General features: G+C 42.0%; 2 protein-coding genes and 1 pseudogene across 5 annotated transcripts in view; 2 read left to right on the forward strand and 1 right to left on the reverse strand.

Moving 5' to 3' along the window:
* The first annotated feature begins 1,505 nt into the window (after window positions 1-1,505).
* LOC122422673 lies at window positions 1,506-4,476 on the forward strand (annotated as a pseudogene).
* Window positions 4,477-15,282: 10,806 nt separating this feature from the next.
* MTRES1 (mitochondrial transcription rescue factor 1) lies at window positions 15,283-24,175 on the forward strand. Of its 4 annotated transcripts, none has more exons than XM_043439225.1 (4): window positions 15,283-15,340; window positions 18,014-18,495; window positions 20,064-20,136; window positions 23,660-24,175. In XM_043439225.1, the coding sequence occupies exons 2-4, from the start codon at window positions 18,026-18,028 to the stop codon at window positions 23,837-23,839; spliced, it is 723 nt and encodes a 240-aa protein (XP_043295160.1). In that variant the 5' UTR covers window positions 15,283-15,340; window positions 18,014-18,025; the 3' UTR covers window positions 23,840-24,175. The 4 variants fall into 4 exon arrangements, with proteins under 4 accessions (XP_043295160.1, XP_043295157.1, XP_043295158.1 ...); XM_043439222.1 differs by having other exon boundaries at window positions 15,290-15,470; XM_043439223.1 differs by having other exon boundaries at window positions 15,290-15,470; window positions 18,018-18,495.
* Window positions 19,788-25,968, reverse strand: part of BEND3 (BEN domain containing 3) — a 49,161-nt gene continuing 42,980 nt past the window's right edge. The window contains exon 6 of the transcript XR_006263934.1: window positions 19,788-19,960. The gene's annotated coding sequence lies outside the window, so the exon portion shown is untranslated. The remainder of the gene's footprint in view (window positions 19,961-25,968) is intronic.

Genomic DNA, 25,968 nt, shown 5'->3' on the forward strand with positions numbered 1-25,968 from the left:
TGATGATCTAACAGATGTTGGCAATTTCATCTCTGATTCCTCTGCCTTTTCTAAATCCAGCATGAACATCTGGAAGTTTTTGGTTCACGTACTATTGAAGCCTTGCTTGGAGAATTTTGAGCATTACCGAGCTTCCCTGGTGGCTCAGATGGTAAAGCATCTGCCTACAATGCAGGAGACCCAGGTTCAGTCCCTGGGTTGGGAAGATCTCCTAGAGAAGGAAATGGCAACACACTCCAGTATTCTTGCCTGGAAAATCCCATGGACAGAGGAACCTGGTAGGCTACAGTCCATGGGGTCGCAGAGTCGGACACAACTGAGCGACTTCACTTTTTCTTTCTTTTGGTAGCATGTGAGATGAGTGAAGTTGTGCGGTAGTTTGAACGTTCTTTGGCAATTGCCTTTCTTTGGGACTGGAATAAAAACTGACATTTTTCAGTCCTGTGGCCACTACTAAGTTTTCCACATTTGCTGGCATATTGAGTGCAACACTTTAATAACTTCCTGGTCATTTAAACAATAACAGAAGAGTTCGTAGTTACCTACCCAATATCCACCCAAATATGGATCCTGAAATTATGCGACAGAAGAAAATGAATGGTAGCAAGGTGCGTGTTCATGGAAGATTAGAACAAAGTATAGATTTAGAGTATGAAAGGCTGCCCTTCAGAAGCTTCCAAACCATACGGTTCAAAGAACTGAGAAAACTTCTGGCCAAAGAACTTTCCCTTTTCATTTTACTAGTAAACTATAATTTTTGGTTTCTCTTTCAGGATACAGTAGAGAACAAATAAGAAGCACATTTTTTAAAAACTACCATTTACCCCAATATAATCCTTGGTAGTCTTTGTTGTTTAGTCGCTAAATTGTGTCCAGCTCTTTTGTGACCTTATGGACCACAGCCCGCCAGACTCCACTGTCCATGGGATTTCCCAGGCAAAAATAATCATCCTTGGTATTTAAGTATATACTGGGGGCTGAGACTGTTTCTCTTCATTATTTCATAGGTTTGGGTCACTTTGCTTCCTTGCTTACTATTGACATTGTCTTATTCCTATTGACTTCAACATCCTTATAACAAAGGAAAATATTAAGACTGCAGAACTTCAAGGAAATGAGTCACAACAGAAGTATACAACAGATTTACTTTCCTGTGGATTTTCATATCTTAGGGTGATTACCATAGTGGCTTATACTTAGTAAGTACTCAAAAAATTTCATTTACTTGCCATAAATCAATCTATACCAGAAATCCCAACTGTGGTCCAGAGAATGGTATTGAAGGGACTTCCCTGGTGGTTCAGTGGTTAAAATCTACTTTGCAATGCACGGGATGTGGGTTTGAGCCTTAGTTGGGGAACTAAGATCCCACATGCTGTGGGGCAACTAAGTCCAAAAGCCACAACTAGAGAGAAGCCCGCGTGCCAAAACTAAGATCTGTTGCAGCCAAAAAAAAAAAGGAAAAAAATACAAGAACCCCGCACCCACATGCGCACTGTGTGGCCATGAAGGTCCTCAGTAGCCTGTGCGAGAAAGTTAAACTGAGCAATAACGCACAGAACTGGGGGATGCAGAGAGCAACTAATATCACCTATCAAGCTCACCATGTCACCAGGAACAAGGGAGATCATGTGGTGGGGACCACGGGTGGCTTTTGTGGTTGCATAGTATGGTTAACAGGCTGCTCTGGAGCAGGAAAGACCACAGTAAGCATGGCTTTAGAGGAATACTTGGTTTGCCACATTATTTCATGCTACACTTTGGAAGGTGACAGCATTCATCAAGGTTTCAATAAAAACCTTGGCTTTAGTCCTGAAGACAGAGAAGAGAATGTTCGATGTATGGCGGAAATAGCTAAACTGTTTGCAGATGCTGGCTTAGTATATATCACAAGTTTTATATCACCTTATACTTTTGTTTTATTGACTGTGCTAAAGCTTTTGACTGTGTGGATCACAACAAACTGCGGAAAACTCTTAAAGAGATGGGAATACCAGATCATCTTACCTGCCTCCTGAGAAACCTGTATGCAGGTCAAGAAGCAACAGTTAGACCTGGACATGGAACAATGGACTGGTTCCAAATTGGGAAAGGAGTACATAAAGGCTGTATGCTGTCACCCTGCTTATTTAACTTATATGCAGAGTATATCATGCAAAATACCAGGGTGGATGAAGCACATGCTGGAATCAAGATTGCCAGGAGAAATATCAATAACCTCAGATACGCAGCTGACACCATCCTTATGGTTAAAGTGAAGAGAAACTAAAGAGCCTCTTAATGAAGGTGAAAGAGGAGAGTGAAAAAGCTGGCTTAAAACTCAACATTCAAAAAACTAAGATCATGCCCTCTGGTCCCATCACTTCATGGCAAATAGATGGGGAAACAATGGAAACAGTGACAGACTTTATTTTCTTGGTCTCCAAAATTACAGCAGATGGTGACTGCAGCCATGAAATTAAAAGACACCTGCTCCTTGGAAGAAAAGCTATGAAATTTAGACAGTGTATTAAAAAGCAGAGACATCACTTTGCTGACAAAGGTCCATATAGTCAAAGCTGTGGTTTTTCCAGTAGTGTATGGATGTGAGAGGTGGACCATAAAGAAGGCTGAGCACCAAAGAACTGATGCTTTTGAACTGTGGTGTTGGAGAAGACTCTTGAGAGTCCCTTGGACGGCAAGGAGATCAAACCAGTCAATCCTAAAGGAAATCAATCCTGAATATTCATTGGAAGGACTGATGCTGAGGCTGAAGTTCCAATACTTTGGCCACCTGACTTGAAGAAGTGACTTACTGGAAAAGACCCCGATGCTGGGAAAAATTGAAGGCAGGAGGAGAAGGAGAAAACAGAGGATAAGATGGTTGGATGGCATCACTGACTCAATGGACATGAGTTTGAGCAGGCTGGAAGATGGTAAAGGACAGGGAAGCCCAGCATGCTGCAGTCTGTGGGGTCGCAAAGAGTCAGACATGACTGAGCAACTGAACATCAATACTGAGAAATGCAACAATGTAAGGCACATTCACAAGGATGCAAGTTTATTTTTCTTTGAAGTGTTTGTTGATGCTCCCCCATATGTTTGTGAATAGAGGGATGTCAAGGGACTCTACAAAAAAGCACAGGCTGGAGAAATTAAAGGTTTCATTGGGATTAATTCTGATATTTTCTGATATGAAAAACCAGAGGCCCCTGAACTGATGCTGAAAACAGATTTCTGTGATGTAAATGACTATGTTTAGCAGGTTGTGGAGCTTCTACAGAAATGGGATGTTGTGGATGCCTCTTATGAAGTGAAAGAACTGTATGTGCCAGAAAATAAACTTCATTTGACAAAAACAGATACAGAAAGCTTTCTGGCACTGAAAATTAATAGTGGATATGTAGAGGGTGCAGGTGTTGGCAGAAGCCTGGGCAACCCCACTGAATGGCTTTATGAGAGAAAAGGAGTACTTGCAGTACCTTCATTTTGATTAGCTTCTGGATGAGGCTGTAATTAACTTGTCAGTACCTAGAGTCCTGACGGCTACTCAGGAAAATAAAGAGGGACTGGATGGCTACACGGCATTTGCTCTGATATATAAGGGACTCTGTGTGGCTATTCTTCGAAATCCAGAAATCCAGAGTTTTTTGAGCACAGGAAGGAGAAGCGCTGTGCCAGGAAACGGGGAAAAACATGCAAGAACCACCCTTACATCAACATGGTTATGGAACAAGGAGCTTGGCTGATTGAAGGAGATCCTCAAGTCTTGGACAGAATTTATTGGAATGATAGTCTTGATCAGTATGATTTTACTCCTACTGAGCTATAGCATAAGTTTAAAGATATGAATGCAGATGCTATCTTTGCATTTCAATTACACAACCTGGTGCACAATGGCCATGCTCTATTAATGCAAGATACCCATAAGCAACTTCTAGAGAGGGGCTACTGGTGTCCTGTCCTTCTCCTTCACCCTCTTGGTGGCTGGACAAGGGATGATGATGTCCCTCTGATGTGGTGGATGAAGAAGCATGCTGCAGTGCTGGAGGAAGGAGTCCTGAATCTTGAGACCACAGTGGTGGTCATCTTCCCGTCTCCCATGATTTATGCTGAACCAACTGAGGCCCAGCAGCATTGTAGAGCACGGATGGTTGTGGGAGCCAACTTTTACATTGTTGGACAAGACTCTGCTGGCATGCCCCATCCAGAAACAGGGGAGGATGTTTATGAGCAGACTCATGGCACCCAAACACTGACTATGGCCCCTGGTCTGATCACCTTGGAAATAGTTCTTTTTCAAGATGCAGCTTATAACAAGAAAAAGAGGCAGATGGACTACTGTGACACTGAGCATCATGAAGACTTTGAACTTAGTCTTCAAAACACAAATGCAAGAATTTTACCCAAGAAGGCCAGAAATCTCTTGAAGGTCTCATGGCTCCTAAAGCCTGGACTGTGCTGATGCAGTACTGCAAATCCTTGGAGAAAGCTTAAGTTGTTAACCTAGTCATTTCACCTTTGACACCTCACTGAGCAACAAGAGGGGACAGGTACTTAATGTTGGCATCTCTTTGTGCTGGTGTCTATCTGGACATGCTTCCTAAAAACAGACCCTTTTCCTTAACTATTAATAGCATCAGTTTGGACTGCCTTATGAGTTCTGTTCTGAACTAGTGTAACACACTCCTGGCTTTAATGTATCTTTTAATGTATCTTTATTATAGTTATATTTCTACAGTACAGTTTTAAAATCTTGTCTTTTTGTATTATACTCATACTTCGGTATTAACATTTTTTTCAAGCTATTATATCAGTTGTAACCAGTAGTATACACTTTGAATCTCACTTTTCTTCTCTTGAAAAAAGAAAAAGTCCACTAAACAATAAACTTGGCAAGACCTTGTTTTGGGAATTGAAAAGAAAAAAAAAACTGATGTTTGTCTATCAAAAAAAATTAAACAATAGTATTGAAAATATTTGTGTGTAAAGTTAAAGCAATTCTTAGAGGGGAATATATATTTTCAATTGTTTACTAGAAAGTAACAGGGTAAAAGTTCATGAGACAGGCATCTAGCTAAAGAAGTTAGGAAAACACAATGAGATAAGTCCATAGAAAGTAAAAGGAAGAAAATGATAAAGAAAAAAGAACCTAAAAACCAAAGGTACAATCAAAAGGATTTTTTAAAAGCCAAAAGTTGGATATTTAAAAACACTATTAAAAGTGACAACCTCTGGCAAGATGGATCTAGAAAAAGAATAAAGGAGGTAAACAAACATATCAGACATTTTCAAAGATTTTTTAAACTTATGAACAATCTTATGCCATTTAATTAGGAAATACACACAATGAAATAATTGACAAAATTTTAACTTAAAACTAATTCAAGAAATAGGAAGCCTGGATAGTCCTATTTTAAAAAATAATTGAATCAATAAATAAAAATCTTAACACACATGCACACAAACACACATACATATACACCTGAGTCAAGACATATAGATATAATCTACCAGACTTTAAAGAAATAACATTATTCCAATCTTATATAAATTCTTCCGGAGTATGAAAAAAAGGCAACAATCTTGATATAATTGAGATTCTAAAGCTATTCAAAGATAGTATAAGAAAGAAAAGAGGCTACTTTTGCCCATAGATACATAAATCCTACACAAAATATTAGCAAATGAAATTTACAAGAGTGTCACAGTGGACCAAAAAACACAACTCTCCTATGTTGTCAGCAAGAAAACCACTTTAAATATAAATGTCATAATGGAATTTTTTTTTCTTCATAATGCAATTTTTAATGACCAAGTTGGGTTTATACAAGAATGGTTTAACACTAGAAACTCTATGCATACACTTTATCACATTAACATACTAAAGGAGAAAAATCATATAAACTCACAACATGAGGAAAAGTTATTTGATAAGATTCAAAATTCATTCATGATTAAAATATATAAAATATTCTATAGTAAAATAAGTATCGAAGGGTACTTCTTGACCTGAAAAAAAGTATATGCCAAAAATTATTAGCAAATATTACTTTTAAGGGTAAAAAATAAAATTACAAGCATTACTTTTAGAAGGAGGAAAATTGATACTATGGCTGCTTTTGTTCAACATTGTACCAGAGCACTTAACCAACAGAGTGGGACAAGAAAAGGATTTAAGAAGTAAAAAGATTAAAAAAGAAGAAACAAAACTGTTATCATACATAGGCAATATGATTGTCCACATAGAAAGTCCCAACTGTATACAGAAAAACAAACACAAAACCACCAATATATAATAAATGAGAACACAGTGAGGTGGCTCAATATGAATTCAATATATCAAACTTAACTGCATTGCTAAACACTAGCAAGAAGTGAAACTGAGTTCCCTGAAAATTTAGTTCCTTTGCCGAGTTTAGGATTTACCTCTCTATTCAAAATGTTATTCCTTTTCTTGTCCCATACCTGTTCTTCTCAGCATTGAGGAGCATCAAAGAAAAGGGGGGACTAAAACAGAGAAGGACCCTGTGGGGTCTCCCGGGTGTAAATTTGTTCCATTTCCCCCATTGCTTGTTTGTAAGAAATAAACCTCATTCAGCTTCCTTGACCTTCAGTGAGTTCTGAAGGGCAGATTCAAACAGCTGCTAAGCAGAGGAGGGAGGGAATACAGTAACAAAGGAGGAACAGTCAAAAAAACAATAGTGCAGTGTCCTGGTTCCTTCTCAAGGAATATACACTATATAACAATATCTTTGAGTTCTTCTGTAGGAACTAAGGCCCCCTACCCACATGGAGGATGCTAACTTTGGGCTGAGCACAAGCTTCCTGGAACACCACCTTGGTACCTAACCACCAACCAACCAGAAGAAAGTCTGTACACAGATGGAAGATGATACTCTGAAAGTGAAAATCTCTCAGTTGTGTCCGACTCTTTGCGACCCCAAGGACTGTAGCCTGCCAGGCTCCTCTGTCCATGGAATTCTCCACGCAAGAATACTAGAGTAGGTAGCCATTCCCTCTCCAGGGGATCTTCCCAACCCAGTGATTGAACCCAGGTCTCCCACAGTGCAGGCAGATTCTTTACCATCTGAGCCACCAGGGAAGCCCAAAGACTTTGACCCCCTCCTCATATGATTCTCCCTTTAAAAAAACTTTCATGGACAAGCCAAATTTTTAGAATTGGTTTTGGGGCACAAATTCATACAAAGTTGTTACATTAAAATTATGTAGATTTGGTATAGGGACCAATAGACTATAACAGAGAACTCAGAAACACATACACACATATATGAATACTCAGCATGTGACAGAGATGTCATTCAGATCACTGATGAAAGAATACTTATTCAATAAAACAGGCTGAGATAACTAGTGGTTCTTATGAATAAAGATTAAATTGAATCTTTGTCCCTCACCATACATAAAAAAAATAATTCCAAATGGAACGGAGACTTAAATATGAAAGATAAAACTAAAACTGTTTAAGAAACTATAAAAGAACACCTTCATGACTTCAAGGTTGGGAAGGATTTTTTAAACAAAAAACAAACTGTGTTAATCATTAACGATAAGACACAGACAACTATGAAGGGGATCAGAGTATCTCACTTTAACATAAGGATTATTTTGAGTTGAAGGCAACTAAGAAACAGCAGATGCAAGAAAAGGTCTCTTCCTTCCCCCTTCTGCCTAAAAAGAAACTGTTACTTGCTCAGTCATGTCTGACTCTTTGCGATCCCATGAACTGTAGCCCACCAGGCTCTTCTGTCCATGGGATTCTCCAGGCAAGAATATGAATACTGGAGTGGGTGGCCATTCCCTTCTTCACGAGATCTTCCTGACCTAGGGATTGAGTCCAGGTCTTCTGCATTACAGGCAGATTCTTCACCATCTGAGCCACCAGGGAAGCCCCTTGCCTAAAGGAAGGGTATAAATTTTCCCTTATGACAGCTTCCTCCTCCTATCTCCAGGTGGAAGAGAGCCATCAGACACTCATCACCCTAGAAACTGCTGAGGTTGAGATGCTTGCAGACTGAGAGTCACAGGAAACAGACAGGGAAGAAAGCCATGTGACTGAAATCAGGCAGGACCCTGTAAGGCTCCTGGGCACTGTTTGGAGAGAACAGACTCCAGCCTTCATGACCTTTGCTGAGTCCCAAAGGGCAGATTCAAACAACTGCTAATAGGTAAGGGAAGGGATGAGAGACCAGGGAGGAGCAGCCAAAAAACAACAGTGCAGGTGTTGCCAAAATCTTGGCTCTCGCTGCACCAGAAATACAGACAGTTATGGAGGAGAGTGACTTCACTACTTTGCCAGGCAAAGGGGGAACACAGTAGGCTAGTGCCCCTCAAGAACTCCACTCCTTCCCCACCCCCTCAACCCTGGTGAGTCGGGAAAGGATTTACAGTCAGAGTATATGATAAGGATCAAAGCATTAACACTCTTATATTCCTTCTTCTGCAAAGTTTCAAAGGGTGGGGTTGCTGACAAGATTAGGGTGTGTGCAGGGTCTCAGGTGGTCTAGTCCCCTAATCTTGATGAGCCTCTCTGGTCCTTTAATCTCACCTCAAGTGGTTTCCTTACTGTTCTTCCCTTGATTAGCAACTGCTCTGTAGTTTGGAACTGAAAGTCACAGAGGCTGGAGTCTTGCCTATAAGAAACGGGGAACAAAATGGGCTCCGTATCCAGGTGCCCCATGAGGCCCTGCTCAGCATCACAGGGACTTCCCTCGTGGTCCAGGGGTTAAGAGACCTTGCTTCCACTGCAGAGCAGCGGGGTGTGGGGCAGGATCCTGGATCCACCTCAAAGGCTACACATAACAATATCGTTGAAGTCTTTGGCAGAACTGAAACACCCAATAAATGGAAGATGTTAACTACTTGATGAATCATTCTTCTTTCCACGAAGGTCACAGTTTGAAAACCTCTTTGAGAACCACAGAACCTCATCAGGAGACCACCTGAGGTGAGAATAAAGGAGTACATGCTCTGCACACACCCTGATCTTTACCAGCAACCCAGTCCTTGAACCACTGGTATCAAGTCAGTCAATCAGTTCAGTTGCTCAGTTGTGTTCAACTCTTTGCAACCCTGTGGACTGCAGCACACCAGGCTGCCCTGTATATCACTGACTCCCAGAGCTTGCTCAAACTCATGTCCATTGAATCAATGATGCCATCCAACCATCTCATCCTCCATTATACCCTTCTCCCACCTTCAATCTTTCCCAGCATCAGGGTCTTTTCCAATAAGTCACTTCTTCAAATCAGGTGGCCAAAGTATTGGAGCTTCAGTTTCTGCATCAGTCCTTCCAATGAATATTCAAAATGGATTTCCTTTAGGATTGACTGGTTGGATCTCCTTGCAGCCCAAGGGACTCTCAAGAGTCTTCTCCAACACCACAGTTCAAAAGCATCAATTCTTCGGTGCTCAGCTTTCTTTATGGTCCAACTCTCACATTCATACATGACTACGGGAAAAACCATAGCTTTGACTAGACAGACCTTTGTCAGCAAAGTAATGTCTCTGTTTTTTAATATGCTGTCCAGGTTGGTCATAGCTTTTTTCCCAAGAGGCAAGCATCTTTTATTTTCATGCACTGATTCTGGAGACCAAGAAAATAAAGTCTGTCATTGTTTCCATTATTTCCCCATCTATTTGCCATGAAATGATGGGACCAGAAGCCATCATCTTAGCTCTTTGAATGTTGAGTTTTAAGCCAACTTTTTCACTTTCCTCTTTCACTTTCATCAAGAGGCTCTTTAGTTCCTCCTCACTTTCTGCCATAAGGGTGGTATCATCTGCATATCTGAGGTTATTGACATTTCTCCCTGCAATCTTGATTCCAACTTGTGCTTCATCCAGTCCAGCATTTCACATGATGTACTCTGCATAAAAGTTAAATAGCAGGATGACAATATACAACCTTGCTATACTTCTTTCCCAATTTGTAACCAGTCTGTTGTTCCATGTCCGGTCTAACTGTTGCTTCATGACCTGCATACAGGTTTCTCAGGAGGCAGGTCAGGTGGTCTGGTATTCCCATCTCTTGAAGAATTTTCCACAGTTTATTGTGATCCACACAGTCAAAGGCTTTAGCATAGTCAATAAAGCAAAGTAGCTAATCTTCTGGAACTCTCGTGCTTTTCGATGATCCAACGGATATTGGCTATTCAATCTTTGGTTCCTCTGCCTTTTCTAAAACCAGCTTGAACACCTGGAAGTTCACAGTTCATGTACTATTGAAGCCTGGCTTGGAGAATTTTGAGCATTAATTTGCTAGTGTATGAGATGAGTGCAATTGTGTGGTAGTTTGAACATTCTTTGGCATTGCCCTTCTTTGGGATTGGAATGAAAACAGTCCTGTGGCCACTGCTAAGTTTTCCAAGTTTGCTGGCATATTGAGTGTAGCACTTTCACAGAACCATCTTTTAGGATTTGAAATAGCTCATCTGGAATTGCATCACCTCCACTAGCTCTGTTCATAGAGATGAGTCATAGGCCCACTTGACTTCTCATTCCAGGATGTCTGGCTCTAGGTGAGTGATCACACCATCATGGTTATCTGGGTCATGAAGATCTTTTCTATATATTTCTTCTGTGTATTCTTGCCACCTCTTCTTCATCTCTTCTGCTTCTGTTAGGTCCATACCATTTCTGTCCTTTATTGTGCCCATCTTTGCATGAAACATTCCCTTGGTATCTCTAATTTTCTTGAAGAGATCTCTAGTCTTTCCCATTCAATTGTTTTTCTCTATTTCTTTGCACTGATCACTGAGGAAGGCTTTCTTATCTCTGCTTGTATTCTTTGAAACTCTGCATTCAAATGGGTATATCTTTCCTTTTCTCCTTTGCCTTTTGCTTCTCTTCTTTTCTCACCTATTTGTAAGGCCTCCTCAGACAACCATTTTGCCTTTTTGCATTTCTTTTTCTAGGGGATGGTCTTGATCACTGCCTCCTGTATAATGTCACAAACCTCTGTCCATAGTTCTTCAGGCACTCTGTCTATCAGATTTAATCCCTTGAATCTATTTGTCACTTCTGCTGTATAATAATAAGGGATTTTATTTATTTCATACCTGAATGGTCTAGTGGTTTTCCCTACTTTCTTCAGTTTAAGTCTGAATTTGGCAATAAGGAGTTCACGATCTGAGCCACAGCCAGCTCCCAATCTTGTTTTTGTTGACTGTATAGAGCTTCTCCATCTTTGGCTGCAAAGAATATAATCAATCTGATTTCAGTATTGACCATCTGGTGATGTCCCTGTGTAGAGTCTTCTCTTGTGTTTTTGGAAGACAGTGTTTGCTATGACCAGTGCGTTCTCTTGGCAAACTCTATTAGCCTTTCCCCTGCTTCATTCTGTACTCCAAGGCCAAATCTGCCTGTTACTCCAGGTATCTCTTGACTTCCTACTTTTGCACTCCAGTCCCCTATAATGAAAAGGAGACTTCCCTGGCGGCTCGGATGGTAAAGCATCTGCCTACAATGAGGGAGACTCGGGTTCAATCCCTAGGTTGGGAAGATCCTCTGCAGAAGGAAATGGCAACCCACTCCAGTACTCTTGCCTGGAAAATCCCATGGATGGAGGGGCATGGTGGTCTACAATCCTTGGGGTCACAAAGAGTCAGACATAACTGAGCAACTTCACTTCACTTCATAATGAAAAGGACATCTTTTCTGGGTGTTAGTTCTAGAAGGTCTTGTAGGTCTTCATAGAACCCTTCAACTTCAGCTTCTTCAGCATTACTGGTTGGGTCACAGACTTGGATTACTGTGTTACTGAATTGTTTGCCTTGGAAATGAAGAGATCATTCTGTCATTTTTGAGACTGTAACCAAGTACTGCATTTCAGACTCTCTTGTTGACTACGAGGGCTACTCCATTTCTTCTAAGGGATTCTTGCCCACAACAGTAGATATAATGGTCATTTGTATTAAATTTACCCATTCCGGTCCATCTTAGTTCACTGATTCCTAAAATGTCAATGTTCAATCTTGCCATCTCCTGCTTGACCACTTCTAATTTCCCATCCTCAACATCCTCTTCTATTTTTAGCTCAGAATGGTATTTCAACCATTTTGGGGACTTAGTTTTTCTGGGTCTCTCTCATGTATACATGTTAAACTGTTTGATTTTCTTCTGTTAAAAAAAATAGCAAATTAAAACTTGAAAATAAAAAAGCAATTCATGAGCACATTTTCCATTATATCAAAACCAAAAACCAACAAAAAACCTACGAAGAAGTCATAGCCCATCAACAGATAGCGTCACAAACACATAAACTCACGTTGTTTCTTGATGGCACGATAAATTCAGAGAGCCCTGACCACTTGGTTTATGATCCTCTGGCCAGAGACATCCTGACTCTCAGAACTACAATTTAAGAAATGTCATAGAGGGAATTCCCTGGTTGCCCAATGGTTAGGGCTTGGTATTTTTCACTTCCATGGCCTGGGTTCAATCCCTGGTTGGGGAGCTAAGATCCTGCAAGCCAAGTGGTGTGGCTGAAAAAACAAAAAATAACTTAAAACTCACATATATGCAAAACTAAAAATGCTCTGATTTAATCATCCCTTTATGTAAAATTAAATATTTGAGCTATATTAAAGGCTGGAGTCCAGACTTGTAAGCTCAACTCTCAGTTCAATTCTCAGTGCCTTTTTGTCTGACCTAGTGTAGCCCTATGAGGGAATGTAAACTTGGCCCTCTAGGTGGTCTAAACTAGTCAGAACTACAATGTGCCACAGCAGGGGCCAGTTTCTATGGAAAAAAAACAACCCACAAATATGTGTGTACACACATAAAACTACTTCTTAACCTCACATCATTTTTTTAAAATATTATTTAGCAATTTAAAATTAAAAATAGTCATCTAACAAAACGTTGATTTTTCTAAAGGCCAGCGACTAAGTTGATTTTATATAATCCAATAGCACTGTATTATTTTATCTCCTTCCAAAGTCATGCATAATCACACAGCAATTTTCTCAGCTGATAATAATACTGATTAACTCCTATTACTGGCAGATTTAACAATGCATCTGTAGTCTTTTACAAATGACTTAAACTAGTAAATGTAATTGTGCATCACCTGTGTAAAATGTCAACAGTATAATCTGAATTTGTTAGGGGAAGCACACTGACTGACGGCCTACCCTGGCCAGGCACCATAGTTACTATTTGCATGAGTTGTTTTAGGACAGGAGGTCCTAGTAAGGAACACAGAAGGAATAAGCCACCACCAAACAGAAGACTTTGGGAAAGGTCAAAAGGAGACACCACCTCCCAGAATCCTTCTTGCTGGCATCCTCTTGGCTGAACAACGCATGCACCTCTAGGAAGGACTGAGTCAGAATGATTGGTCAAAGACAACAGGGAAACTAACCCTATCACCAAAAAATGTAAGACTGCAAGCCATGTGGCAGAGCAGTTCTGCCGGGTTCCTTTACCCTACTGCTCTCTGCCCAGGCCCCCCTTTCCAATAAAATCTTTGCTTTGTCAGTATGTGCATCTCCTTGGACAATTCATTTCCAAGTTTTAGACAAGAGACCACTTTTGGGCCCTGCAAGGGGTCCCCCTTCCTGCAACAAATTCATATAATATGTGAAGTTTCAGCACTTCAGCACCAGATATAATTTGGAACTGTCTTTGCTTACTGCCCGAATGCAACCAAGCAGGTTATAAACTCTGGGGAGTATGTGCATTTTTCTGGAGAATACATCTATAACTCTCAAAGATATTCAAAGCGGTTGGTGATCCCAGAAAACTCAAGGCTCACAGCATTTAAAAAAGCTGTCTTCCCAGAAATAAACCCACACACTAAAGGCCAATTAATCTATGACGAAGGAACTAAGAATACACAGTGGAGAAGAGAGTCTCTTCCATAAGTGGTGCTATGAAAACTGGACAGCTACATGAAAACGAATGAAATTAGAACATTCTCTTATACCATATGCAGTAATACTCAAAATAGATTAAATCCTAAATGTAAGACCAGATACCATAAAATTCCTAGAGGAAAACACAGGCAGAACACTGTTTGACATACCTCACAGCAATTTTTTTTTATCCTTCTCCCAAAACAAAGGAAATAAAAATAAAAAATAAATGAATGGGACCTAATTAAACTGAAAAGCTTTTGCACAAATGGTACTGTTAAATGGAAGAAAAACTTTACAAATGATATGACTAAGAAGGAATTAATATCCAACATATATAAAGTCCATTCAACTTGACATCAAAAAACCAAACAACCTGATTTTAAAATGGAGCAGAACTGAACAGATATTTTTCCAAAGAAGAAATGCAGATTGCCAGCAAGCACATGAAAATATGCTCAACATTGCTAATCACCAGAGAAATGGAAATTAAAATCACAATGAGATACCATCACAGACATGTCAGAATGGCTATCGTCAGAAAGAACACAATAACAAACACTGGTTAGGACTAGAGAAAGGGAAATCCTTGTACACAGTTGGTGAACTGATGCAGCCACTGTGGAAAACAGTATGGCAGTTTCTCAAAAAACTAAAAATAGAACTACCACGTGCCCCAGCAATTCTGCTCCTAGGTATATATTTAAACAAAACACTAATTCAACAGAAGAATGGATAAAGAAGATGTGATGCAAGTACAATGGAAAACTACTCAGCGGAAAAAAAAAATGAAAATTTGCCATTTCCAACAGGGATGATTTGGAGGGCATTATGCTAAGTGAAATAAGACAGGGAAAGGCAAATACTATATCTCATTTATATGTGGAATCTAAAGAATACAACCAGGGAATATAATAAAAAAGCTGACTCACACATACAGAAAACAAACTAGCAGGATAACAGCAGAGAGAGGGAGGGGGGAGGGGCAATATAGAAATACAGGATTAAGAGACACAAACTACTCAGTTTAAAATAAACTACAAGAATATTTTATAAAACAGAGGGAATACAGCAAAGGAGTATAACTTTTAAAAATTGTGAATCACTATTTTGTACACCAATAATTTATGTAGTTTTACATATAAATTAGACTTCAATGGAAAATAAATTACTTATCAAAAAAAAAAAAAAATCCTCTCTTCAACCACGTGGAATCAATCACCCGGAGGTGGCTTCCGGTTCAGCTCACAGCTACTCGGTCCTCCAGGCCGCCCACACTCCCCACGCAGTCCTCCCAGACACGACTTGCAGCAGAGGTCGCTGCGTCGCCATCACCGCGCCCCTGCGCCTCGCCCAGCCCGCTCTCAACGCGCCGGCGCCGACGGAAGGGGCGGGGCAAAGACAGGGCGGGGCCTGGAGGCAGGCGGTCGGCGAGGCCGCGGGGAGGGGGGCGGGGAGGGAGGAGCAGCGCTGACGTACAGGTAACTGCGCCCCTGCCGGGCCAGCTGTGACCCCGGCCCGCGCCCCCTTCTGTTGCTTCATCGCGCGCACGTGGGAAATACAGGAGCGGCGAGCTCCTCTCCCCCGGCTGCGCTCCCGCCAGGTCTCCGCGTGAGTGTCTCGCGTCCTGCCCCGGCCCGGCCAGCTCGGGACGCCCTGTGGACCCCGGGGGCCAAGGCTGTCCGCGCCTGGGTCTGGCTGCTCCTGCTGGCTGCAGACGCAGACTGCAAGCTCGAGGACTCTGGTGTCCAGTTTCCCTTGACCTTGAGAACCTGCGAAGGTGCGCAGCCCGAGGGGGTAGGGAGGGAGCGAGGGGAACATGACCTTGTCTCAGCAGTTTGTCAGCCTCAGAGCCAAGAGATTTTTAGTTGCAATTGACCTAAAAGCAGTTCAGTCAGGCTCTCCATTCGGAGTAGTTAACAGGCTCAGGAACGTGGAGCGATTCCAAGTGTCCCGCGGGTTCAGGACAGAGTCGCCTCTGCATTCCAGTCGTTGCTCTTCTTACAGACTTTGGTTAGTTCACAGATTTTATATCTCGCCTGAAGATCTCAGTCAAAACCACCTTCAGGCTTCCTGCTGCGATCATCCCTTTATGTCCACGCTGTCGCGCCAAAGAAATCTTTTAAAGCACTACTGTCGGATCACTTGCCTACCTAAGAGCTTTCAATAACTCTCACGCTTTCCGGATAAGTCCACGCTTTGATATGGAAGGCTCCTGGCGATCTAACCTCTTACCCGTCAACCCAGCCCCATCTTTGCTCTTCATTCTAATGCACCGATTCTTTTGCTGTGCTTTCACTTCACAGTATTTAATCAAGCACTTAACCACGTGCCAGGCACTATTCTGGGCACTTGGGCTTGAGCAGAGGAAAAAAGCACCGGTGAACAGTTTATATTCTACTAGCAGAGTCATTAGAAAAAAAAACACACCAGAAAACCAGTAAATTATATAACATGATAGCAGATAATGCTATGATGGAAGAAAGTAGAACAGGGGAGATTGGGAGGACAAGATACCTGTTAAATGGAGTTGGAATGAGTAGACTTCACCGAGTTAAAAATGAGTTATCCCTGCAGATAACCTGGACTAAGGGTGTAGTAGGGCATCTGGAACAAAGGAGTCTACCCAGAAGTTTGCCTGTTGTGTATGAGGATCTTCAGGAAGGAGCTGAGTAAGCAAGGGTGAGAGAGGCGGGAGATGAGGTCAGAGAGGAAATGGAGGGGCCAGATCACACAGGGCCTATAGAGCAAGGGAGGGAGTTTGCTTTTTCAGTGCTTTTGTAGGATTGTGAGGGAAGGAGAGACATGATACAAATTCCTTTTTAAAAGAGTCACTCTAAAAAAAAAAAAAAGAGTCACTCTGACTGACTGCTGTATGGAGAACAGACTGTGATAGAGCCTTGGTAGTAACCCTGATGATAGACAGGCCTGAATCTGTGGTAACAGTGGGAACGGTGAAAGGGAAACTAAATGTTTTGGTTTTGGAGATAAGCCAACATGATTTCCCGACATAATGGATCTGAGTAGGGGGGAAAGAGTCAAGAGTGACTGGAAGCTTTCCTTCTCGGGAACTAGAAGGGTGGAGTTACTATTAACTGAGATGGGGATGGCTGCAGCTAGAGCAGATTTGGGGTTGGAGATATATCAGAGTTTGTTTCAGGGCCAATTAAGAGTGAAGTCCCTGTTATGCATCCAAATGGATATGTCGAATAGGCAGTCAGATACTATGTCAGGATCCCCAAGACCACCTCTGGGTTCACTGATTTCACTGGGGAGACTCAACAGGACTCAGCTATGGGTCATGGCTATGATTAACAATAGCAAAATGATACAACCTGCAAGGTTCAAGATGCCTGGGACAAAGTCTAGAGGAAAGCAGGTACAGTCTTCCCAGAGGCCTCTCGCAGTGGAGCATACAGGACATGTGGCATGACAGTACCTCAGTGCCTCAGGAAACTATTTCCTAGTTAGGGGGTCTCCAGGCCCTTTCTTTGCTAGCTAGTGAATCTATTAAGAAGAAGATGTGAAAGGGGGTAGAATGCAGATCTGTACAATTTACTCATTCCTAGCTCTGATTTGCTGCAGTTGGAGGTTGAAAGTTTAGAGACTTACTCTGGGTTTTATAAAGTGATGATCTGGTATCCTTGGCAAAGTCCATTATTGTAAGCTTGTAATAATGTATGTCAGTAGACAGTGTTTCTTGTTCTGAGATTTTTTTTTTTCTAAAATCATTAAGGGCGTTCCCTGGTGGCCTAGTGGTTAGGAGTCTGGACTTTTCACTGCTGGGGCTCAGAATTAATCCCTGGTCGGGGAACTGAGATCCTGCAAGCCGCACGACATAGCCAAAGGGGGGGGGAAGCACTGAGCAGTCAGTACCCAAGCTAATTTGGGGGAGTCAGAAGAGTGGACCCTCTGTTTTCACATGTCCTAGCAGCCAGTTTGACCTTCATGACCGTCCTATGAGGTCAGTACATTAAGTACAGCCAGAAGACTCACCGGGTAAGGATGCATGGCCTTGGTTCACGTGGACCAACATGGCCTTTCGTAGGAGGGAACATAGTATCAGCTGTAACGTGTTCACGGTGTCTCTGGTTTATGTAATAAGAATGCCAAGGTACCACACTTGTGAAGTAAAACTGAACTGTCTGTTTCAGGTAGTATGTGCCATGGCCATGACTAGTGTCAGACTGCCCAGCAGCGTTTTAAGAAAGCCAGATGCCTGGATTGGACTCTGCAGGGCACTGCGGGGGACACCTTCACATAAAGGCTGTGCTTCCTGGAATCGATACTTGTATTTGTCTAGTGCCAACTTAAATGCATCAAATTATAAAACAGTCCTCCATAACATTTTCTCACTGAGACTCCCAGGGCTTTTAATATCTCCAGAATATATTTTCCCATTTTCCATAAGACTCAAAAGTAATATAAGCTCTAAAAAATCCACTAAAAAGACTCTACAAAAAGTGGAAGATGAAGGGGACTCTGATGAAGAGAGGGACCATGATGAGATGAGTGAGCTGGAAGAGGAGCCCGAGGACAACCCCAGTGAGGTCAAGGACTATAAAGACCTGGACAAAGTAGTACAGTCTTTCCGGTATGACGTTATCCTGAAGACGGGCCTAGATGTTGGAAGGAAGTAAGTATGTGCGTTTTCATACAAAATCACTCGTCTTCTTGGTTGTTTTAAAGCAGCATTACCAATCACCTGGCTCATATTACAGTGAAGGGTAACCACAGATGTGAAAGAATCTTACAGGAACCTGGTCCAATTATTTCATTCTATAGATGAAAAAACTAATTCCCAAAAAAGTCAAATGACTGCCTGCAAATCCCATGTGCTGTATTTCCTTGACTCTAAGACACAGTCAACTGTAAGATGAACCCCTGATGTAAAAACAGCTTCTTGAGGAAAAAAGGAATCACCATGTTAGATGTATATAGCAAGCATAGAATGCATCTGGGTTTCATAAATGCTACATGAGACGGTATCTCTTAGAAGCAGCATAACGAGGTGGTTAAAACTGCAGGCTTTGTATCCAGACTACCAGGGCTTTAATCCTGGCTCTCTGTGACCTTGGACAAGTTACTTATAATCTCTGTGCAGTTCCCTCATCTGTAAAATAAGGGTAATAGAACTGGCTTTAGAAGGTGGTGGCCAGGATTAAATAAGTCAGTCTATTTTTCTTCTTTTCAGTCTATTTTTCTATAGTATTTATAACAATGTGTGGCACATGGGTTCTCAATGTATGTTAGCTATGATGATGAAAATACTTTGTGTGTTCATATAAATAGTGCATGGAGATATTAAGCGTAACCTTCAAGGTTTCTTTAATCTCATTGTTTCTTTGCTAGACCTATTATATAATAATAGTGATCTTCACTGTTCATTCATTCCTTTAGCAATCATTGTGTGCATACTGCATGCAAAGAAAGAACTGTCGTATGAATAAGAAATTAAGATTCCTTTGTCTAATTTGTACCTTTATGTCCTAATTTAATGGCATAGTTTAATTTTTTAATACACGAAACTTAAAGACTTATAAAGATGGCTCTGAGCCCACAGTCACCCTCATCAGGACTTGAATGTTCTCTAAAATCTGACAGGCTCATTAAGGGCCTCCCTGTCTCTCACAGTAGTAGCTAGTACTGTTATTAGGAAAACCCCCAACATCAGTCACCAGGAGTCTGAGCGTTAAGACGAAAGGGCACTCATTTTTGTCTGTATCCTGCCTTGGTCTAGTTGCCCCACTGATTAAATTCAGAGAGATCAGCAGTGGCTAGATTGGCATTTCCCCAGCCTCAGTGCAGATCAGCGGAGGGTTTCTTAACAGCCTCACCATAGGTGTGGTAACTGGTGCTCCTCAGAGCACATGAGGAGAAGGTAGCACCCACTCATTTTGACTGTCGTGGATCACAGGAGCTATCACCCACGTGAAGTCCCAGCAGAGCGCTGCTTACCTGCCATCTCGCTCTAGCAGATCTTTGTAGCAGCCGCATCCACTCAGCAGTGCCCTTTGGTCTCCCTGTTTAGATTCATATGGGAGCAGCTGACTTTCACTTTCCCAGTGCCCAGAATGGAGATTTTGTGGGGAGGCCGGTCACTGTCAGAAAAAGCATTATTAATAGTCAGTATTTTTCTCAAAATTATATAATTGTTTTGAATATATTTCTATTTTAAAGTGCTTTGACTTTTTTTTTTTTAAGCAAAGTGGAAGATGCATTCTACAAAGGTGAACTCAGGCTGAATGGGGAAAAACTATGGAAGAAAAGCAGAACGGTAAGATATTATGACAACTGAATATTTTTGTGTGTTCTGTACTCAGTTAACGCCTTCCCCAATTTCCCTTGGGGCTCCTTCCTTGGGGCATCAGTGGCTCCTCAGGTATGTCTGTCTTACCACCTCTAGGGTCTCCCTCAGGCCTAGCCACATAGCTTCAGTCACACAGACCACTTGCTCTTTGTAGCCATAATGACTGTGAGATGAAGCTTCCTCTTTTTCTTTAAAATTTTAAGACAAGTCACTATCAGAACTGGAAAAAAATCTATTAATTAAACTTCTTAAGTTATTACTGTTAGCCCATCAGGCCAAAAAAAACGTTTGATCCATGTAGAGGTCTCTCTGGCCTGCTGTAACCTGAGCAGATGTGCGATTCTGTTCAGCTCAGCAGAAGTACCTGCTGGTTACAGTGCTCTTGTGTGCAGGGCAGCCATCAAAAAGAAGGTTCCATATTTCCTTAGCTCTATTGATACTGATGTTTTATGACAGAATCATTCATAAGTGTTACAAGAAAATGAATTTCTAGTATCTGATGTTATAATAAATGATATATATATTCTTATAAAAATGTATTTTTGTAAAAATAAGTTACATATATACATACATCTAGAATTAAAATATTAATACTAGTAGTATTTATCTTTGAGTGGGCATTGTGAGTTATATGTTCATGTGTTTTATTTTCTGAATTTTTTGTGAGTATGTTTCACTTTCATAATTGGGAAAAATAATAATGATAGTAAAAGTTAACAAGACAGTTTTAAAAAGTATATGGCAGAGACCCTTAAAAAGTGTGGCAGACGCTGACCCTTGAGGCATTGGCAGACGTAATCTAACTCACAGTGTCCAGGGAATAAATGTTCCAGCGGAGTTAGACCCACTTTTGAAGGTTTTTATTTTAGCTTCTCTCGTATTTCAAAGCAACCCTGGGATTGGAGAATGTGAGCTGCATCCCATTCCCCTGGGACATGGGAGGGTGTGAGCCATCAGCGTGGACCTAGGTGGGCACGGAGGCTGTCTTCAGAGGCCCTGATTCCTGTGCTCAGAGTGGTTCTTGCAGCTGGGTGGACTGAAGGGGGGATCCCCAGTGCTTGTCTTGGCCACCAAGTCTCAAGGCCCCTGTCCTTCTGAAGGCACCCACCCTGGCAGGTTCAGATTATGGGTGTCAGCCCTTGCTCGGTGAGCTGCAGGAAGTCAGGCACTCCAGACAGGCATCTGGACATCAAGTCCTTCTTGTCCCTTAATTGCTTTTTCCTGCATAGCCCAGCCCCCTCTCGCCAGCCGCAGCGTTCCAAAGACAAGACCTGTTCTTGGTGCAGGATGCCTCTGCCAGGGCCTCATTTGCAGACACCACAGATCTATTTTTCTCCCTCTGCTTTGAGATATTGTTAACTACAGTCTAATTGCTGCTTCTTCATTCTGCCTTGGGTGTTCTATTGTCTTGGCTGCCTTCCAGATTTCTCCTGAGGGTCAGCAAAGGAAGGGCCCAGTATTAACACACGGCTGCCTTGTTACTAGGAGGCCTGGTAGCCATAGTAACTGCAGCTAAGGGGAGATTGGAAATGTAGATACTTGGAACAGCCCCTAATCCCAGCCAGTCTTGCTTTGTGTCTGCCATGCCGTCTCCCACAGTTGAAGGGAATGAAGAACACCTCCCCTCCGTGGCCTGCTCCGTGGGGCTTGTGCCCAGCTGCTAAGGATACATACGGGTTGACTTTTCTCTGTATATCCTTTTATACCTTTTACATCTTGTATCATGTGCATTAATGTATTTCTTTATTTAAAAAGGAATTTTAATGACTCAGTTATGCCTAAAAAGGTAAAGCAGAGTTCCCAAGCCTTGTATTTCTGAACATTGATTTTAAATGCCTATATAGGTTGGCCACATGGTCATTTTTTTTTAAATGAAACCCAGCAGAACTTCAGGAGAATTGACTACCCCCTGCCCCTGCATCTGGCCAAGATGATGCCCTCATACCCACAAAGAGAAGGAGTCATCATGTCTCGCTGTGGTGTTAATCTCTCTGCTTCTCAGCCCAGAGGGGAGAAAGTTAATGGTTTAAAATAAGCCCTTTGAGTTTTGGGCTTCCCGAATCTGCCTGCAATGCAGGAGACCCCAGTTTGATTCCTGGGTCGGGTATTCTTGGGCTTCCCTTGTGGCTCAGCTGGTAAAGAATCCGCCTGCAATGCGGGAGACCTGGGTTCAATCCCTGGGTTGGGAAGATCCCCTGGAGAAGGGAAAGGCTACCCACTCCAGTATTCTGGCCTGGAGAATTCCATGGACTGTTCAGCCCATGGGGATTCGAAGAGTCGGACACGACTGAGTAACTTTCATTTCACTTGTGAGTTTTACATCCAGCTGCCAGGATTGACCAGTGTGGCGTCGTGGTGAGCAGGTGTGCGTTCCCACGCTGTTGACTGAGTATTGGGCCTACGGATGTCTTGAGTAGGTCACTTGCCCTAGTGAAGTACAGATATTCCAACAGCATGAAGTTAGGACCGCCTTAGGGAGTATTCATTGGAAAATGCAGTAAACATAAGCATTTGGCACGATGTCTTCTTAAACAGAAGCCCCCAAGCAACCTTTTAAACGGGTACCTATGCCCACTTAAGGGTCCATGGCCCACACATGAGGGTCCCTCTCTGTCTTTCTGTCCTGCCTCTTCACCCCTGCAGTGGTGAGTGGTCTAAGATGGCCTCTGGTCACCCTGGATTGTGTTGTAGTAGAAGCCGCATATTGCACGTGGGTCAGTTTAGCCCCTTCCTGAGTTGCTGGGCAGATCCCCTGGGATACTGAGCTGAGCTGCCAGGACCCAGTGTCTGTCTTGGGCTGTTTGCACCCTGACAGCACTAATGTGACTGCTCCCAAGGGCATGTCCTGCACTCGCTCAAGCCAGAGCTCCTTTCTGGATAAAAATGGGTTTGACCTCAGCCCTTTTAACCCAGGTCAGCATCCTCTTTTCTGGGGCATTCCATCCTTGTTCGTGGAGTCCTGTCTCTTCTTGATGGTGTGTCATCCCTGGGGCTAGCCAGTGCTGGAAAGCAGTTTCTTTACTTCCGTTTCTTAAAGAGATACAGCTGTTGTTGCACTGTGATGAATTTCCAACAAATTATGCCCTGTATGCAATGATGTAGCTTATCTGGGTTGAAATCAATGAATGTGTTATACTGAAAATTGTCTTCTCAGTGCCTGTAGTAATTACTGTGTTCATACCCTCTAAGATTGTTTTTTGCCATTATTACGAAAATAAATGCTTCCATTCAAGTGTTCCCTTAAGTCATGCAATAAGGGTGAAAACCAGAGCCACAAAGGACCCATCCTCAAGTAGCTAGCTGTCTCAGCCTGAAGGAGGGACACTGGTCCATGTTGAGCCACATGGGTTTGAGGCACTAAGATAAGTGACTGCTTCAAAGGAGTACCTGCCCCCGGGGAGTGGTTCTCTAGGGAAAACTCAAACTAGAGATGTTTGCATTGGCCTGCATTTCCCAAAATGACAGCTCTGTTTTCTTTTTTAATTTTCAGGTGAAAGTGGGAGATACATTGGATCTTCTCATTGGAGAGGATAAAGAAGCAGAAACAGAGACAGTGATGAGGATTGTCCTGAAAAAAGTGCTGGAGGAGAAGACCAGCAGTGAGAAGTACAGGGTGGTGTTACGACGGTGGAAAAAGTTACAATTGCCTAAAAAGAGTATGCTCAAATAAAAGGATTGCTTTTCAGTGAGAAAGCTGCTTTCTAGTGGTACAGGAAGGGGCCAGGTTCAAAAGAAGATGTTTTTATTAAAATAAAGTTCTCCCATCATTTGTAGAAGATGCTGAGCCATTTTGTGCAAGTTAGGATCTGCATCATGGCTCTTGAAGATGCTTCCCTTGGACTGGATTTCCCTCCCAGGCTTGATTTATTTGCTTTTTGACCTCATGAGCAAGAGTGAGATTTGTAATGAATGAACTAAGCTCAGAGATGGTTTACATCATCAGCCCACTGTTTCTCAGGTTAAAAGCCTCTGGAGGCAGAGTAAAATAAACTGACCTTGTTCTTAGTGTCTTTATTTCAGTTTTATCCCCGTCGACCAGCTTCCCTGGGCTCAGGCTTAAGGCAAAACCGAGCTGAGTCCAGGTCTCCTTCCTCTCCTTAGGGCAGCAGCACTGGGAGACCCCCTTTCTCCGTTGACCTTTCTCAATTACCAATGTGTTGGCCTTAAGTTCCCTTCAGTTTGTCTCCAGAGGTCTGGATAGTAAAGTTGGTCCAACTAATTCCAAGTGGTTTCGTTCGGGCCCATTTAAAATTAACTGTTTAGGTCAAGGGTTTGATAGACAAAGGCAGCCAGAGGCCTTTTGTCTGACACACAAGCACGGCTTATACATTTTTAGAGAGTTGGTTTTTTTTAAAAAAGAAAGAGAGGGAAATATATAACAGAGACCTTATGTAGCCCACAAAGCCTAAAATATTTACATTGACTCTTTACAGAAAGAATGTAAAGACCCTTTCTGGTTTAAGCTGATGGTGTACTTTTCAGCTGAAAATAGGAAATACACAAGATTTTTTATCAGCGAAGAGAATAAAGCATCAGAGGCCAATTATTTTAATTGTCAAGACAGTGTTGTAAAAGGGACCGAAAAAACAGCAGTCATAGAAAGAACACGCCTAATACACATCATCTAAGAAAAGGGCATCCACAGAAATAAACTGGTTTGCAGAGTCTCAGGAGCAGTTTCCTAGCACTGGAAGGATCGGCTCAAATAGGAGACTTGTTAGACTACGTCATGTAAAAAGACTTTGTTGGGGTCCATTTATCTGCCCTCCAGAAATTCTTGAGAATTCAGATTAACTGACAGAAGGGAAACTTCTATAGCCCAAAGCAGTGCGATGTTTGGGCCCGTGAGTCTGGTAGCCTTATCAGCTCAGATTTCAGAAAACTCAGGAAAAATTGATTTTTATTTGAAAGCTTAAATAAACTCCCAGGAAGAAATAATAAATACTCTGCAGTGTAACAGAAGAAATTTTCCTATTTTACCATTTGTTAATTATGCTTTTACATCAGTAAAAATAATTAATACAATTAATTTCAACATGAGTTAAGAGTTTTAATTTAGGAGATTATAGTAATGACCATGATTCTCTTCACCTCCCCGTGCCTTTCTTCCACTCTTTCCCACCCTCTCTCCCTCTATCCTTTCTTTTTTTTGTTGGGAGGAGGAGGGTGGAAGTGAAGTAGAAAAGGATAGCTTTGTTGCTTTGCTAGACAAATGGGGACACGGTGGGCTAATGCCCTCTAAACCAAATGTCCCAACTTGGGGAAGATAATGACAAGTTTTATAGTAAAAGAGTCTCTTCTCTTGATCACTCTTTGGAAAGTAATAGAAAGCTGAAGACCTCTTGAATGGTGAGGGGCAGCATGACCTAGTGATATGTCAGGGGTCCTGGTTTTTAGGCTCTTCCTGTACCAAGTTGGGTTACCTTGGTCATACTCTGGCCTTAACCTCTCTTGAGCTTCAGCTTCCTCACAGGTCAGAAGGGGATTGGCATACTAATTTCCTTACCTTGTCAAGTCTTCTAAAGAGGAAGAAAGTTAAAATGTGTTGTGTGAGACCGGAAGAGCTGATAGTATTAATAGCTAGAAAGCAGCAAGGGCCATTTGAAAGGCTTTTTTCACTCGGTAATTAAGTCCCTCAACTTAGCTGGTGGGATTTGCCCCATTCCAGGCTTCTCTGTTTTTGCAAATTAAAATTAAGAAAAAAGATGTCTGGTGATAGAGAATGTTGATTTGGTCATAGCAGGTGTCAAAAACTGATCTCTCATAGTTATCTATAGCATAAGGGACTTGGAACATATT

Source organism: Cervus canadensis, chromosome 20 (assembly GCF_019320065.1).
Source record: "Cervus canadensis isolate Bull #8, Minnesota chromosome 20, ASM1932006v1, whole genome shotgun sequence".
Classification (NCBI taxonomy): Eukaryota; Metazoa; Chordata; class Mammalia; order Artiodactyla; family Cervidae; genus Cervus; species Cervus canadensis.

Bases quoted from the DNA above. Each gene is read 5' to 3' on its own strand.
- MTRES1 (XM_043439225.1), top strand. From the start codon at position 18,026: ATGGCCATGACTAGTGTCAGACTGCCCAGCAGCGTTTTAAGAAAGCCA. The intron at 18,496-20,063 runs GTAAGTATGTGC...TTTTTTTTTAAG, and splicing joins GGCCTAGATGTTGGAAGGAA to CAAAGTGGAAGATGCATTCT. The intron at 20,137-23,659 runs GTAAGATATTAT...TTTAATTTTCAG, and splicing joins TATGGAAGAAAAGCAGAACG to GTGAAAGTGGGAGATACATT.